This window comes from Temnothorax curvispinosus, unplaced genomic scaffold, assembly GCF_003070985.1.
Source record: "Temnothorax curvispinosus isolate PA1 unplaced genomic scaffold, ASM307098v1 QBEX01013599.1, whole genome shotgun sequence".
Lineage (NCBI taxonomy): Eukaryota > Metazoa > Arthropoda > Insecta > Hymenoptera > Formicidae > Temnothorax > Temnothorax curvispinosus.
In genome coordinates, this window is record NW_020223379.1 from 147,914 (window position 1) to 165,820 (window position 17,907).

The 17,907-nt window shown below is 35.2% G+C and overlaps 1 protein-coding gene across 4 annotated transcripts in view; it reads right to left on the minus strand.

Moving 5' to 3' along the window:
- Positions 1–143: 143 nt before the first annotated feature.
- LOC112463736 (echinoderm microtubule-associated protein-like CG42247) overlaps positions 144–17,907 on the minus strand; it is a 26,828-nt gene continuing 9,064 nt past the window's right edge. Inside the window, exons 1-15 of one of the 4 annotated variants that reach the window (XM_025030266.1) lie at positions 13,176–13,264; positions 12,276–12,734; positions 11,466–11,705; positions 10,865–10,981; positions 8,782–9,013; positions 8,329–8,624; positions 7,839–8,003; positions 7,549–7,644; positions 7,085–7,222; positions 6,686–6,946; positions 6,052–6,309; positions 5,786–5,948; positions 5,193–5,375; positions 4,338–4,433; positions 144–4,233 (exon numbers count right to left, since the gene is read on the minus strand). In XM_025030266.1, the coding sequence (XP_024886034.1) occupies positions 3,965–4,233; positions 4,338–4,433; positions 5,193–5,375; positions 5,786–5,948; positions 6,052–6,309; positions 6,686–6,946; positions 7,085–7,222; positions 7,549–7,644; positions 7,839–8,003; positions 8,329–8,624; positions 8,782–9,013; positions 10,865–10,981; positions 11,466–11,705; positions 12,276–12,323 (2,562 nt within the window). In that variant the 5' untranslated portion in view covers positions 12,324–12,734; positions 13,176–13,264 and the 3' untranslated portion in view covers positions 144–3,964. Of the gene's footprint in view, positions 4,234–4,337; positions 4,434–5,192; positions 5,376–5,785; positions 5,949–6,051; positions 6,310–6,685; positions 6,947–7,084; positions 7,223–7,548; positions 7,645–7,838; positions 8,004–8,328; positions 8,625–8,781; positions 9,014–10,864; positions 10,982–11,465; positions 11,706–12,275; positions 13,265–17,907 lie in introns of those variants that run through there. The other 3 variants (XM_025030267.1, XM_025030265.1, XM_025030264.1) reach the window with 3 other exon arrangements.

A 17,907-nucleotide genomic window follows, 5' to 3' on the forward strand; every position in this document is an offset into this window, starting at 1 on the left:
ATACAGTTGATCATTTTATTGATCATTATTTTATTTTTATTGTTACTGTTGTCATCATTGTTATTATTAATATTAATATTATTATTCATTGAGGTACAATATTAAAACACGCGCGCACAATTTTATCTACATTATATATGTGTACATACACACACACACACACACGCACACACACACGCGTGCGCGCATAAAATGTACATAACATAAAATCCATAAAAAGTATACGTAGGTGCTTGCTATTCTTATTATACTACATCGATATATATCTGTCACAAGAGACCGAAAAATATTTTTCGGGCGAATCTCAGATATTTATATAGGAAGGGAATACTTAGGAATATTTCTCCTATATAATCACTAAAATAATGTTTCATGTAACATCAGAACGATTTAAAGAGAGAAGAATAATATATATCGCTACGTTTCTTACCTAAATTAATTTTCTTGCAGTTGCATTTGTGCAGGCGATGCACCGAACCTGTTTGTACAATCGAGAACAAAAGCATTCAATGGTTCAAGTGTAGCGAGATTGAATTATATTTACATTAAGCTTCTCTCTCTCTATCTCTCTTTCTCTGTAGGTTTCCTTTATCCAGCATCTTTCAGCGATTAGTTGGCCGCTATAACGGCGAAGGAGAAGAAGCTCGATGCAATTACATTTTAATCTCGCTTTAAGGAGGGTGGTTGCTCAAATCAATATAATAAGAATTAGCTCAAATATATGGAGGATATTCGTCTATGGGAATCTGTCGTCCATGCCAAAGTTGAAAACAATTGTTTGCATGGTTGTCGAGTAATTATAATTATTCAAGTCATACTCTTATCTCTCTCTTACACACGGGCGATATGATAGCAAAAATGTTACGACACCTGTAATGTAACTCTCGAAAGCATATTAAAAATAAAATTGTACAAATAAAACAACATTTTGTAGCTGTTTCGCGTAAAACTATCGAGCACGGAGTGCATATATTTGAGTCGGCCCGGTCGGTCCTGATAAATGGGCAATAAGTGTAACTTGAATAATTAATCACTCGACAACCATACAGACTATTGCCTTCAACTTTAGCATGGACGACAGATTTCGAATTAGACGAATATTCTCTCCATAATTGAACTAATTCTTATCAAATTGATTTGAGCAACCACCGGCGTCCTTAATCAGTATTTTTGTTCTCCACTGTACATACACACATACATTTATTTATTCTGGAGTCTGGACGTACGACGTACTCTTTCACTGGCCTCCAAATCAATTCGGAGTCGATCATTCGAATCACTAAACTTCCTATACATATATATATACTATCGTTCTCATAATACATACATATAATTAATATAAATAATGTGCGTAAAAAATTACGCGTTTAGTACAAATTTAAGATGATCGACAGCGTTAATCTTTTTTAACGCTCTATCAAGCATTCTTAAAATATCTTTCAGACAATTTATTCTGTATGCCTACGCATTACGCGCGGCGGCTATGCCCATCCTCTCCATCGTTATGTCCGGATAGATTTTTACTCTTGATCTCGAATACATGTATGATAAATAATGTGTGACATGGATTTTACATGGCGCGAAGAAAGTTACTCTCGTAACTCGTTACGATCGTTAGAACCTTTTAAACTCGCGACGCGACGCCTTGGCAGTGACCTGATCCTAACCGCTTAAATTCTCACTACGTGTCGACTCTACTGCGTGAATATGAAAAAAAATCTCTCCTTTTTTCCATTTCTCTCGAATCGAAAAGTGTGCGAATAAGAATAATTGGCTGGTAAGAGAGGAGCGTTGACCTGCAACAAAGTTGACCTCCTCGTGAAATCCTTACACGTTACACGTTTATATATTATACGTTCTTGTAAACTATAATACCTACTAAACACTTGTAAACTACTACTACTACTGCTACTACTACTACTACACACTACATACATATAATACTATTGGTTATATATATTATAATGACTTATTGTGTTAGTGACTTGGAACGACGAATGGCGCGTGGCATATTGACCGTAACGTAACGTACGTAAATTCACGCGTACGTCGCACATATTATATGATATCTACAGAGAAATCGATCAATCACCTACAATCTACATAATGCATAACACAACGTTGTGTTTTGCATGCATTAGAATAATATGTATTGTAAAATAAATGTAATTGGTTGATCTCTCTGTGCGTATTTCAGTTACGTCCGTTTGAATAAGATGGACTTTGCCACTTTTAAATCGCGCTATTGAACGCTCCATTTTGACGAAAGGTCTGTTTCTCTTACAATTAACTGCAATGTACATACTTTTGTTGCGCTCTTTTAAAATTTTTTTATTTTCAACATAGAGAAAGTATATTTATTATAATACAGCGCTGCTAAGAAAGAACAGACCTTAAGCCATTGACGATAGGCTTATCCTTTACGCGCTTTTTCTATTTCGTCTCTCCCTTCTTCTTTCTCTTCCTTCCTGTTCCTTCCAGTAGCAGCAGGAATCTGAATCTTCTGGCAGTGGTAAATATGCCTGTTCGTTACTCTATAGCCAAATTTCTCCTTTTACTTTGCCGCCTCTGCAGCTCTTGATCGTTTACCGGTACTCCATCCAAAATAATTTTTTAAATTTAAAACATCACGACTCGCACGACTCTGTGATTATATACCTGCTAGACACATATCTCGCTTTGGATATTGTGCAACTAATTAAGGAGTGAACCTAAGGAACGAGTGCATTTTTTCCCTCCCTGGATTGGAATTGTAACGATAACTTAAATTTAATTTCATTGTCAGTGAAGCTCAAACGGCTAGCGAGTATCCCTAAATGATACGCACACGTTAATTCGTCACAGCTACATCTTTATGACATCGCAAGTAACTCCCGCGAGGTTTCTCACTTCAACCCATTTCAGCTTTATCGACTCACGGATATCTTTTAATTAATTATTGGCTCGTCTCGCAATCGTACAATTAATAACTTGGTTCATATACATATAACGCTACGTTTCATGTAATATGAGAATGAATTTTAGGATTGAAAACAATTAAAATTTATATAAAAATGTACCTATGACCTTATTTTTGAGTGGCCAGCTATTTTTCATGTGATTCAATAGATATTGTGGAAAAAATGGAGATGGTATTAGTCTTGTCGTTTTATTATCGATCGTATCGAGAAAACGAACTGAAAAATCTCTTGTCAGAAGACTAATAACGAAAAATGAAAATAACAAGATAAAATTAAATAGTGGTCAGCGAAGTTAATTATCTCTTTATGCATTGTAAAATAAAATAAATTAGATATTAAGTAATATACATATAAAATGTTCCGTAAACACGGTTATCATTGATTTATACTGAATCAAGAAACAATAAAATACGAGCGGTAATTAAGAATTAAGTAAACGGGTAAGTAAACAAAAGTATGTTATCACAAAAGTAATCACAATATTGATAATGTGAACCATAAAATCTAGATGTATATGTATACTGTATATGATACAATTTTGTTATTTTTTTCAGTGCCAAGTCCATCCTCGAAGTTGCCTCTAATTAAATACGTAATACGTAATAAAATATCCTGTATGTTGAAGCAACAAATTGAAATCAAGTGCGAATCGAATAGATCGTATATGTCATAATGGAACTAGATGGATAGATCCTCTTGTGTTGTGTTAAAATGCGTAATCAATGTCTGAAATGGTCTGAAATGCGCAAAATGAGCTGATGTCGAATTAAAGATTCTATAATTAAAATTGGAAAAACAATTGTTTAATTTGTGAAAAACCATTCCTCCACGTATTTACATTTTTTATGCTATTTGATGGGCATTTTCATGCGAACGTCACCAAAGGACTTTCAAAAGAGTCCCAGTTATCGCTTAAAATCTACTAAAAGGCGCCAGCGCCCCACTTTATTTATCGCTACGACCTACTGGACAATAAGTCAGGTGTTTTAGCGACTTGTATCTTTTTATTCGTCGACCAATTCCCAGAGCATCAAGGCAGCGTCGGTGCCGCCGACGGTGACGACATTCTGGTCGTTGTAGAGGAACCTGGCGCAAGCCACCAACGAGCTGTACACCTTTTCCTCGACATATTCAGCTTTGGCGCTGGTACATGGATATCTGAAGAGTCGAAGATACCCTTCGGCATCGCCGCTTACCAGCATATCATGTGCAGCTGATCTACTGGAAGTGGTGACAACTGTAGTCAATGGATAATAGCGGTTGTTCCATTGCCCTGCAAATACACAATCGTAAAAATCTCGCTTATACAATCGATTTCGCGATCGTTAGTGAGTTAGAATTATTTCTTATCTTCATAGTGACTAATAAGAAACTAACCAGAAGTCATGTAACCAACGGTACAGTTGTGGGTGTACCACTTGACATCTTTCATAACCAATGGACTCTTTTCCGACGACAACACCTTGACGTCCCCTAGAAGCAAATATACTTGAATTTATATATTGATTATACGCCAAGTAACTTGTCGATTATCCGAGTCTTTTGTTAAAAATTTTCTTCTTAATCTTCTTGCTAATCTGACGTGGCCAATTAATTTTTTAATTCGCATTTGTTGTAATTGTTGCATTTGTGTCAATTAACACACGTTATATTATGTAAAAATAATCCCTGATCGAAAAATGTCAGAATTTTTCATATTATTAATCAGAATTTTTATAGAAATTTTCATACTTTCTCAGAATGCTCAGAATTTTTCAAATTTTCTTATACGAATTACAACGTTTTTCCCAGAAAAACTCAGACAAAATAATAAAAAATATCTCAAATTTTTCCCCGCCAATACATCTCTGTAAAAATCTAAATATATAAGAAATCTGTGCAATTTATCAGAAATTTTCATACATACTGATACTGATACTGAAATATTCCGAAAATCCTCATCCGATTATTTTTGAAAGTATATTTCTGAGAAATATATACTTTTTCTGAATTTTTCACAAGTCTCAATTCTTACAAAATTTCCGACAAAATATGAGAAATTTTTTCACCAGGGATAATATGGTAGTTTATTAAAAATAGTTAATAAAAGTTAATAAAATAAAGTTCATAAAAGTTGAAAACTTTTTTATTCACTATATTGGCGGCCTTAAACAGTTACGCAAATTCCAAACATTCAGTTCAAATCTTTATGGTAAATCAAGATTAACCAAGCGAGATTAAGGTGAGACTTACAAAATAAGAGATCATAATCTTGAGTCACGGTTTGAAGAAAGCGACTGTCGGAACTCCAATCGAGCTGCATCAATGGTTGCGTTCCGCGGATCTTGTTGCTTTTTTTATATGAAAATCCATCCCTGGACACTCTAAAGAGATACACACTGCCATTTTGAGAACCCATGGCCACAATTTCTCCAGCTGATCAGACAGAAAAAAAATATCGAAACTATTTTCACAAAGAGACATATATATATATATATATATATATATATATATATATATATATATATACGTAATTATTATTATATATATAATAACAAAGTACAAGTACTAGAAAACATTTAAAATTTATTACGAGTTATCGTTATATCGCAAGTGCATAACGACAAGAGATAACTATCTACCTTAATAAAAAGATTGAACAGATTTAAAAACATTAGCTGTTAATAATATAAATCATTGACAATGTAATAACGCGTCAAAAGCTGTTGAAAGCAAAGTGAAAGCTGTTTGATTAAAATTGTTCAATTGTTGTTCTTTTGTTTTTTCAAATTAGTTACGGCTAATTTCAATTTGTATAATATTCAGCAAGTAAGCTCGTGTCATACTAGGATTGTATCCGATGCAAGACAGCGGTGATCCACACACTCTCAGGGTCGCCACGGCTGCACCGGTATCAGCCGCGAGTACGAGAAGATGACCCTCCGACGATCCCGCCGCTAACGCCACGCCAAATGGATGGAAGGCTATGCATATACACTCGAAACCCACCTATAACCCATAACATGAAAATATATAATGCTTACATTTATAATCAACATCTAAAAATCCCCCCTCTCTCTCTCTCTCCCCCTCCCTCCCTCCTGAAATTTACCTGGGTAGTCCACAATAGCTTGTGTCTCCGCCAGAGAGCAATATTCTTGTCATGTCCCGCGGTGGCAAAGACCTCGTCGTCAGGATGAACCGCCAAACCCCACAATTGTCTGCCATGGCCGAATACGACTTGGTTGAATCTTCTTTGCAGAGAACCTTCGAGGATGTTGTTCCGCGTGGTTCCCACATAAATGTTTCCATCATTCCGTCCGGGACGTTGCGGATATATACTACGGACTCCGCCTACCGATTCTGGCAGCTACAACACGTAAGATTAGTTTCGCTCGAGTGAACTTGCTTGTCATGCTATCACCGTATAGTTTCGATCTAAATTCTAAATTATTGACGTAATTGGCTTTAGGCAAAAAACAATTAATTAATCGAAATTAGAATTGAAATATTATTTTTACAAATCGCTTGTCTCCATCTTCCTTTCCTAATTACGATAAGCGATTTAGGCTTTTCGCATTTCTATTTCGTTACCTATACATATAATAATAATTACGCGATCCGAAAAGAAAGGCATTAAAAGCAAAGGGTTAAAGTTATCCGATAGCCAGTCAATATAATAGCCAGCCCAAAGGCGTGCCGTTGTCGTTGTCACCGACCAAATTAAATTATTTAAAACGTTCAACCTTTGTGTCGGTGATGCGTTTGTAATTCTGCAATGAGTCCCAAGCGGCTATTTTCCTATCTTTTTCGCCGCCGGAAAGGAGTGTGCCTTCCGATAACATAACGAGGGAGCTAATGCCTTTGTTGTGCGCTTCGAATTCCATTCGTACAAAATATGCCCCGTCCGCGTCCACCGAATACACCGTGATGAAACCATCGCTGTCCGCCGTAACGACGTCGCCATCCTGTTCGAATTGGATGCTCGTCACGTGTGTACGGGATGGCTGAAAGTGTAAGTCGAATCACTTCTAAAGTAAAAATTAGACATTACAAATTGCAATAAAAATTATACATGTACGTTATACAAAATATTAAAAGCTACCAGAATATAATTTAATTGCAGATTATACTCGAATACTTACCGGCTTGATGATGTCAGTTCGCTCGAAGAAACCGTCTTTTCGCCGATTCCAGAATGTCAAATGACCACGCCCATGTGTAATTAAGAGATTATCATCCAGTGGATGAAATGCCGCACCCGTCAGATCTTCTTGCATAGTCTAAATAAATCGTACGTGCAATACGTATTGTAGTATAATTTTCCAACAAACATACATATACATATATATAAATTAATGAAAAATACGATGATTGAGAGAGAGAGAGAGAGAGTGCGCGTGTGTGTGTGTGATTTTATGCATGATAAAATACTGGTAATATTCAAAATGTATGGCTTGTATATTCTTTTCTTCTTAAAAGTATCAAATTAATACATTAATAAATTATTAATTAAAAATCTCACGAATATTATTATTAGGAAATTATCTTTTATTATGGACTATGATACTAATACTGTGCACGAAAAAGGAAAAATGAAACAACTTACCGCTACTTTCCCTAATAAGTGACCCCACTGCCATTGCCATACCGAAAGTATAGCTTCCCTTCCAGAATCCACGGCAAGTACGTAACTACCGCCATTCTATAATAATATCAAATAACTAAAAGTCTCCATGCATATAATATTTGTCAACTTATTATTACTTGTAATTGTCAATCGTTGAGTGCAGTAGTTGGAACATTGCACAATATTTGCAACTTGTCCTTCATTTCTTTTCAACAAACACAATAAATACTTTCGTAGAAATTACCTTTAGCCAAATTAAATATAGTTACCAGTTGTGAAAATGCTAATGCTGAGACGCCCATTTGAAATTCGGTCATGCCAAACACGTAAAGGGTGAGAAGAGTCTCCGTTGACCATATACGAACATGCGGCTGTGCCTTCCTATGCCTGCCCGCCTTTTGACCGGACGCGACGAGTTCCCTGCTAGGATGAACCTGAAATGGAGGTATTTTGCTTCTGATGGTGCTCAAGTTACATATAAATTACATTTTGAGTATCTTTGACCTCAATGATAATAAATAATTTATTTTTTTTATTAATAATAAAAAGAGAAACACTCAATCTTTGTGAGATACGGAAGTACCAAATATTGTCTCGATTGACACACACGGGGTCTGTTTTCTATTGCTGAACTAGTGCAGCCAATTCTACTATATACCTACGCAAATCTACTATACACGATACTTTTGGGAGTTCGATGTTTGATCCCCATTTTGCTTTGTCCTCACTTTTTCGAACGGAAAACATTATAATACTTACCTCCATACACATAATATCCTCCGTGTGCCCAATATAATGTCGTTGCGCATTCTCTTCTCGATCGAAAAGTATCGCCACAGCCGCGACATAATACAATAATTCGCCACTGGGTAAAACCCAAAGATTTTTGCGAGTATCGGTCCCTCGATAACCGTAGACCCATTCAAGTTGCAGCTTCTTCTCAGGCGGCGAATTATCGACTGGAGGCAGATGAGAGGGAGGATAAAACGATCGTCTGAGTCCTCTGATTGTCACTCTGGCCGGTTCCTCGCGTAGCACTTCTACGACGCTATAATCTGCCAACGAGATATGACGAGTTCTTAATCTTGAAATATGTTTTTTACGAGAAGAAAGAGATTCGAGATTGAAAGTCAAACTTAAGAACTTAATATATATATAGACTAGTGATGAGATTATTTAAAACAGTCAGAACTGATCGTTGACTATTTTTACCGTTTACTCGAACAACTTCGGAGTCAGGAGCATACAAGGCTCTTGGTCTGCTCTTGCTGCGAGCCCTTCTCTGACGACTAACTTCTTCCACGACGGTGGATGGTCCACGTGACCTTGACCTTCGTACCGGAGATGCTACAACGCCACCGGCCATAACGACAGCCGATCCGGTACCCAAATAAAATGTATCCACATCAGCGAATTCGTTTCTCAATTGCGAGAAACTTCTCACCTGGTGGCATATTATATAGAAAAATTTCGTTTGCTGGATATTTTAGAGAATATCTATTATAAATATTATAATAAACTATAAAAAAAATGATTTGTGAATTCTAGATATATATGTTCTTCATTCTCTTCACATCTTGTAAATTCGTTCCGCATAGAATAACGAATTCTAAAAGTTTCACTTTTATTAATTACCTCTTAAGACTACTTGTACTATAAAATAAATATCTTTCGATGATCGCAATAAGAGTATTATATATCGCATTAAAATGAAATCTTTTACGAATTGATTATATTTTGATTTTTTTGCGAGACATTCATATTTATATAAATATAAATGAATAATAAGTTCTTACAATTAAATATTTTAATTACAAGCGGCATGTTATACTTTACGTTGTTCAATTGGACCAAAAAATGTCAATTATTTTTTATTCGCCATTTTTTCTCCCCTTGTGACAATAATTTTACAAGAGAGAAGGCGAAAGAGAGAGAGAGAGAAAGAGAGAGAGAGAGAGAGAGAGAGAGAGGGGTCGATGACGTGTTATTTGGCGAAGAAAATTGGCCCATTTGAAATTCATCACGATCGTGACCTAAAAAGATGAATCTCTGACCTTTTTACACACACACACGTGAGAGCATGTTCGTCCCACTTACATCACGACCACCTCCTGTGAGAAATATATAACCGTGTAATTTATTACAATGTCAAAAATTCAAGCCGGCGTCGCGGTACTCGATGTTGCGCTTTTCCTTTTTCGACTCCATTCGTCGTACATTCTTGAACGATACAGTTCAATATTAATAGTATAGCAAGTATGCGTCACATAAGAATAGCGTATAAGACAGCTTTTAGAGCGCGAGAACGTAATTGGCGATGTGAAGGCTTCAAGTAAAGTACGACGATCACATATATCGCACGTTACACATCGAATAGGTATGCCCTGTAGCCAAAGTGTCGCAGGCAGAATTTTTGTTATCTTCTTTAATGAAATTTATCCTTTGAACAGAACTTTCTACATTTCTAAAAATCCTATTTAAAATACATATATGTGTGTGTGTTTAAACTTTTCCCAAATTTACAATAGCTCGAAAAAGCGCAAAAATTAAAGAATAAACTTTTGTAAAAAAATCGTGTCGTTTTAATGCAATATATATGTAATACCCAATTACCGGAAAACTCTTACCTTACAATTTCTTTCAAAGAAATGTTATATGTAAATATATGTGGAAATATGATACCGAATATATGTATATAGTATATAATGATACTTCCTTCGTACAATCTTATTTGAAACGTGTATGTATATAGAATTAGGATTCTCGAATACAATAATAACGAAATTTCTTTTTAAGGCAACTTATGGGACGTACAAACAAAAACTTCATTTCGCAGGATCTCGAACGAGGGCCGACCCCGTTTATCGTCATGCTTCGAGTTTTACCCTCGTGCTGCCTCTTCCCGTGGCGCGGCATGCATATTTATGGTTAACGTCGCTCTCACAAGTCGATTTTACAAGTACAATGCTGATATCTCAGATTTACATATGTCCTTTTTCTTTTTTATACTTTCAAATCACGCACTCTTTTCCAGATTTTTTCTAAATATGTTGACCGTAAAACGACATTTTAGCGTTGCATATATAAATGTAAGAATTTAATAGATTTACAAATTAATTTTATTCAATAAAATCTAGTTTATGAAAAATTAGAATAAATTCCAATTTTTTTCTTTGGCGCGCAAAAAGGAATAAAAAATTTTAAAAATTTGGTAGAAAAATAATTTTGCCAAGCTTTTAGTATTGTTCTTTAATTTTAATTCATATTGTATATAAATTTTAGTGATAATACTAACCTCTTGTCCTGAAACAGTGAACATCCTCTTAGCCCCATTCATTTTCAACACTTGTCCAAGATCTTCTAAAACTTCTTCGAAGGGTTGCGATGTACGAAGATTTAATAGAACTCGGCACTGACGACAAAATAAGATTATTTTAAACTAGATTAGATTTTTGTATGTCCTTGATTACGTTAACAAATGTAACGACAAAGAAATTTTAACTATTTAAATATCAAGTAAAATAATTAAATTATTTCGAAAAATGTGAAACTATCAACTACTGCAGCTTCTCAATTTAAATAAAACGAATAATTGAAAAGAGATGGTTAAAATTATCCTTATAAAAAATGTAGGGGAAAATGTAGGCCCGGGTCATAACAGGACCAGGCACGGGGCATAAGGCATAATGGGATATGGTCGATAACTTTTTACAGAGATGCTGCCACGTAATGAAATGTTTCGAAATTATTACTCTTAAACGTCTCTAACCGCGTGTTAAATTGTCATCAGTTTCTATATTATTTTTAAAAGAGAAAAAGAGAGAGAGAAATTAATGCGTAAATTAATATAGATCTCGAATGTAATAAAGTAACAACTTTCGGTTGTTACCGCCTACCTGAACAGTATGGTCGTGGTTATTAACGATACGAATGACACGGCCCGAAGAGGGCTTTCCGCCCCCAGGGGGTGGCGCTTCTTCAGTGATGGAGGCTTTCCGGCTAAGACTCGGTACCGCTGGCGGTCTACTTTGCCACCCTCCAACCCCACTTCCGGTCCCGGTGGTACCGCTCCTACTACCTCCACCGCCTGCTGGGGTAGTGTACCAGGTGTTGTTCTTCTTCCCGTAGCTGGCCGGCTATCGTGGAAGATTTAAAATTATTATTGTCATTAGTTTATTCACGCGTTTTATACTTTCCGTGAGTTATATCTATATACAGCGATAGAGACATCCGCGAGGTGTGCTAAAATTATTATTTAAATCTACCAAACATATTTCAATGCTTTTAAGCTATTTTAATACACTATATATAACATACATCTATTATTATTATTTATTTCACTATATTTCACTATGGTTATCACTTTAATTATCTCCTTTAACATATTTTATATTATATGACATTTTGAAAGAAATTCGATAGAATAAGGCAAATTTAGCCTTGACGTATTTTCCCATCGTATCTCATCCCGTCTCGATTTTAAATCCTTAATTTAAAAAAATGTAAGAGAGAAAAAGTACAAAATTATAAAATATTTACAATATTTGTCTCATTACTTCTTTCTCACATTACATTCTTTCTTATATTACCTATATCTGGATGTTATATATACGTTTAGATCCAAATCTCTGAGTTTTGTTTCGGGATATATTTCGAATATGAATTTAATATGAAATGTCGCCGTATCGCATAAATATTGAGAAAACCTGCATCATGTCGGCCGGCAGCGATATCACTTCAAAGGAATCGCTCATTAACACGACGAAACTATCTGTCCAGCAGCTCAAGTCTTGACTGTGATATTCGATCTCCGAGTCACTGCAGGAGTTCTCTATTTCTCGCCTAGGGTCAAAATCCGGTTCCGAATTTTCGTCCGATCGGGACGAAGACAAACTTGCAGACTCAATTGTGAATCTCAATTGACCCCTTGCAACCTTTGAAGATTCACTTCACTTTTGCCACATTAAATATGTCGAATGTACGATACGCGAACTCATACGACCCGAAAAAACTGGCATTTCACAGTTTGTCCTCTGTGGTATCAGTTTTTCTTGAAAATACGTATTTCTATATCTTTAATCGAATCTATTTTGACATCAATCCCCAACGATTTTCCACGAGCATTGAAAAGGAATAAATTCCCGTTACGGATGTTTTGGAAAGAACTGAACAAAGAGACATTAAACAAATGCGTCACGACAAATGTGTTTTGTAAAAAGATGATAAGATCGAACGAGATCTTGCTTTGATTACAATCGCGACCTCAGATGATTAAAGAAACTTGCATCATTTCACTGCGCTTATACGCGTTACGTTCTTGCCATGACAATTCTCAATATCTTCAATCGCAATACACAAATCCTTAATCTCAATTCTTAATGCTCTTTCATAGTTATCGAAGATGGACAATGGAATTTTCTTATCAAGAATTGAGAATATTGAAAGAATTAAGCTAAAAGCGTAAAGTAACGCGAGAAATCGCGACTTTTTATTGCGATCAACCGAGGAGATATTCACAGATTTTCGATTTCGACATTAGATTCACCAATCCACGGGAAAAGTTATGATGTGACGATATTTGGCGTGAAAGTCACCGTGAAAGTTACAATTAATTATATCTTTTCGTCAATCTTGATTTGCGTGACACAATTGCTATCTCTCTCTCTTTCGAATACGGACGGAACAGGCTGATACAACCGCGACTGTGCTCAATGGACGACTACTGGGGCAAAGTAGGAGGCGGGATAGTTGTATTGAAAACTGGGGTGCTGCAACATCCCCTACCACACCTCTCCACCTTACGTTACCATACCTTACGAAGGGCTCAAGCTGCCGCCGCTCAAGGACGACCAACCATCCCCCAACCCTTCACCTCCTCTTCCATTCTCTGCCTTCACCCCTCTTCTTACCCTCCGTATAGCGATACTAATCCAGAATGCTCTGATACTGCTTACTAGGCAGTAAGGGAATTGCAACAATTTCCCTTTTCGTTCCCCTTTATTCCCCGTAATTTTTATGAATATATTGAGCGTGCTTTGTGTCACGGCACCTGATGGATGGCATTGTGCAACTTTTATTTCTTCTTGAAATAATGTACAGAGTGTCCATGAATTACTGAATGTTCCATTGTCAAGATTTTTTTACCTAAATCTTTGATTTTACCCAGATCTTTTTCTTCTTGACCAATTGGACCGTTCTTTTTCTTCTCTTTGACTTTTATTCTCTACTCTTTGACGATCGATCGAAAAATGACGCACAAAAGATTAATTATTAAGGATTTTAGTTCAAACGCTTGCGATTTGCGTATTTTGTGAGATTGTGCGCGCACATCTGCATGCAATTTTTATAAACTAAATACTAAAGCTATCAGAGTTTAATATTTAATATCTTATATGTAAGAATTCAATATACCGGATGGCCAATAGTAATCAGACGCATACTTCGACTAATCTTATTGTTACAGTCGAATGATCAATGGGCATCGTTTTGACTCTTGTTATAAGTTTGGATGATGCAAGTGCCACTGTGATTAGTGCTTGTTCCGATAAAAGGCGATAAAAGCATCCGCGGAAATTAAGAACGCCCACGCCTTCCTGATAAATCTCTCACGAAAAAAAACCTGATTTCCCAGGAAATTCAGCCCATATATTAAAGCACTTAACTTGATTAGCTACGTAAGACTAATACTAAAAATGGATCTTGAAGAGAAGAAAAAAAGAGCTAACGAGGCTAATAGTCCAATAAGCTGAGTTATGACTTCAAAACACGCGTACTATCTCGCTAACAAAAGATCAGTCATTAATATTATACTTTTTACATCGTCATTCTTTTGTAACAAATTATGCAGGTAAAGAACATATTGAATTTTTCTCCAATGTCTTTCTCAATAAGTATTTTTAAACATATTACCGATTATATCAAAAGTTAAATTTAATAATTATAGTCTATTTCTGTTATTCTGTCTTCAAAGACAAAAGAGTTTTATGTGTTTTTATTATGTATTACAGATTACAGATTCACGCACTAAAAAATTCAAGATTATTAAAAAATATATACGTGTATAAACCTTTGAGTTGAATGCCATAACAGCACAGATATGAAACATTTAAATATTCATTCAAATATAATTATCTTGACAAAAATTTTGTAAGCATCAGTAATTTCATTTGAGAGGACTTGATAAAAAGAATAAACATCTTACATTAATCTAAATTAGTGCAAATTATTGTAAATAGCTTTCGCAAAAAAATAATTGCCAGTCAACGTATTATTAGCGCTGCCACCCAGTTATCGGACCAAAAAAAGTGAAATAGTGACTGCTTTTTGACAAAAAAGTGAAGAAAAAGGGACAAAAAGTAACCTTCTAGGCGTTAAAATACTAATCAAAAGTAACATTTTTTATCAAATTTTTAGAGTAATTATAGTCATTTAAGAAAGAAAAAAAAACATTTACTCTTATTTTTCCGGATTTACCTTTGGATAGCCAAAAATGTACCTAACAAATTTTTTTCACAATATGATTTAAAATTTATAATAAGGACAAAACAAGAAATTGAACGATATACTAAATACAAGTAAATCTCCGGTGCAATTTTATTAAATAAAATAAATAGTACATTTCATTACATATAATAAAATAAAGACTCATCCAAACAAAATAGAAGTTTAAACATTATTATTATCTAGATAAAGCAAAAAGATTTGAGTACTGAGTGGATAGTTCTGGCTATCCAGACCAAGAATGTCTCCGAGCTGGTCGCGAAAGGCCAAACGCAAACATTCTTTTGTATATTTAGCAATTGTTTTCATCTTTGCATTTTTGTTTCCGGCAGCATGATTAGTATAGGTTCCATCCGGAGCATACTATTAGCGTTGTGTCATTATGCCTTGTTTTACAATTTACATCTAAGCGATAAAAATAGACGCACCTTTCATATCAGCAACGCCACTTGTTTAGCATTCGGTTCGCGGTGCTAATTGTAAGTAATCAGATGCTGAGACACCGGACCCGAGTACCAAGTAAGCAACAGTGAACGAGTAGCAATTGTTAGCAGACGAGACAACAAAAATACGAATAGAATTATACTTGTGTTTTACAAGTTATAATGTTTTACAAATGTTATATCATCTCAGGAAAAGAAAGGTGACTAATGACATTTTGAACAATAGTAATATTTTAGTGGCTTGTAAAAAAAAAGGTGATAAAAAGTGATTAAAGTGACTAAATGGCAGCGCTCTATATTATATACGAAATTTGTATCCTCAATATAAGAATGCAGGTATAATAGTCGAAATGTATTCATACAGAATAAAGGTCAGCCCACTATTCGTTTTCTCGCAGATCAACCCTTCCGTTAAGTTTACATCGATATGATGCTTTAACCTCTTGTCCAGGTCATTAGTATTTCATCACTCCCCATCTCTCTCTCAAATTTGCATTATAGAAATTTTATAACTAATAATCTCATTATTTGGTTTATTGAAATTTTATATGTGAAACAAGAGAGAAATGTATCTTCTTATTCTTTTACTAATTTTAATTTCATAAATGTAAAATTTACGCACGCATGCACGCACGCGCATGCGCGCGCGAAAAAAGATATTATATTAATTTTGTCACAATTAAAGTATTTCTGTCATATGCCGTGTGCATGTATAGCAGGGTATACAATGCGTGTAAAATTACAATATAATTGCGACTATCGCGTGCAATGTCATCTCTGAGTTGATTATAATTCCGAAAAAAGATTAGAAAAAATTGCGCGGTTGATAAGCTGCGACAATAAATCTTTTCGATAAGCCTCTCAATGCCAAACTTAATGCTTAAGAATTTCTTAAATATCTTAGCAGATTAAGAACAAAGTTTTAAATTTAGAAAATTATGAAAAGATAATAACAAAGACACAATGAGATACTTATACAAAACTGTTCGGTCAATCGAGTGTAATCGACGAGAAAGTGGAAAATTTCTTGGAAAATTGTTGGAAAAACCAATAAGAGACGTATAGAACAAGTCATTTTACCGGGTTGCATATTTTTCGTGAAAAAGACATAGTTAAGTAAAAGATATAGTTAAATAGATTAGCGCGCTACATTTATATTCAAGCTTTCTTTCTCAACACGACTACACACACAAATAAAATGAGAATTATTATATACTTTTAATTTTACATTTTATCGTTTATTCATTTATTGTATAATATATTGTACAATATATTACAGTTGTGATTTGTGTGTTTAATATTTTAAATATTTTTATCTTTGTTTATTACCCACATTAAAAAATTTTCTAAGAAGTTAATTTAAAGTTTGAAAAAAAAATGTTCTAGGAATTGGCATAGCTGAGATTTAACTCTTTTAAAAATCTTTCAAGTGAGCAATGCAATACAATTAGCTGACAATCTGCCGTAAATTATATTATTGATATTGATAAAGCACCGCGTACAATTGTAGAGAAAAACCTATATCGTGATTTCCAAACGCCAAACAATTTTTCTTCTACTTCTCTTTTCGCTCGTTTCTAACTTAACGTGAGGTATCCTTGCGATATGAAAATGAAGAACGTGCTCATATATATGTTGCGTGACGATAGCAAGGTCTCGTGATTCAAAACGTGCCATAGCGATTACGGAAAAATAATTCGCCGGAGAAAATAATAGCTGGAGTAAGGAGCACTCGTCAGCTATCGCTCGATAGAGCAGCGATTACAGAGAAGGATAAGAAGTCTAGCTAAACTAAAAAGTATATCTAATGAATGCTAATGAAAACACTTGTGTGTATATATTGCGCACTTGTCGCGTTTCTTTGATTCCCACGCTATCTTAGTGACATGGACTACGGCAAACAATGCAATCGATCACGGAGATATCAATGCTGGGACTGTCGTTGATTTGCGCATGAATAAATGGCTATACAGCTATTCGAAGCACAGGAAATTACGCGCGTGCGTGCGTGCGTGCGTGCGTGCGTGCGTATGTGTGTGTGTGTGTGTGTGTTTTATGTATACGTTTTATATACGGATATAAAATCGCTGATAAAGGTAAATTTAAGGAAAATTTAACACAGAAATTAAATTATCGAGAAAAATGAAAAGCGAGAGTAGATGAGAGAACAATCGGCAAAATAAGATTTTTCTGGAGCAACGACCTTAACTTTAAGATTACTTGAAATCTTTAAAAGCTGCGTTTTCTCGAAGGTAAACCAAGCAAAGAGAACTTGGTGTTTATTGATCCCAAGAGGCCCGGTTGACCAACGGTCAATGAGATACGGTCTCTCCCTCATTCTCTTGCCACCCTCTACAACGGCCTTCTTAACGGAAGTAGGAATTGCCCCCCCCCC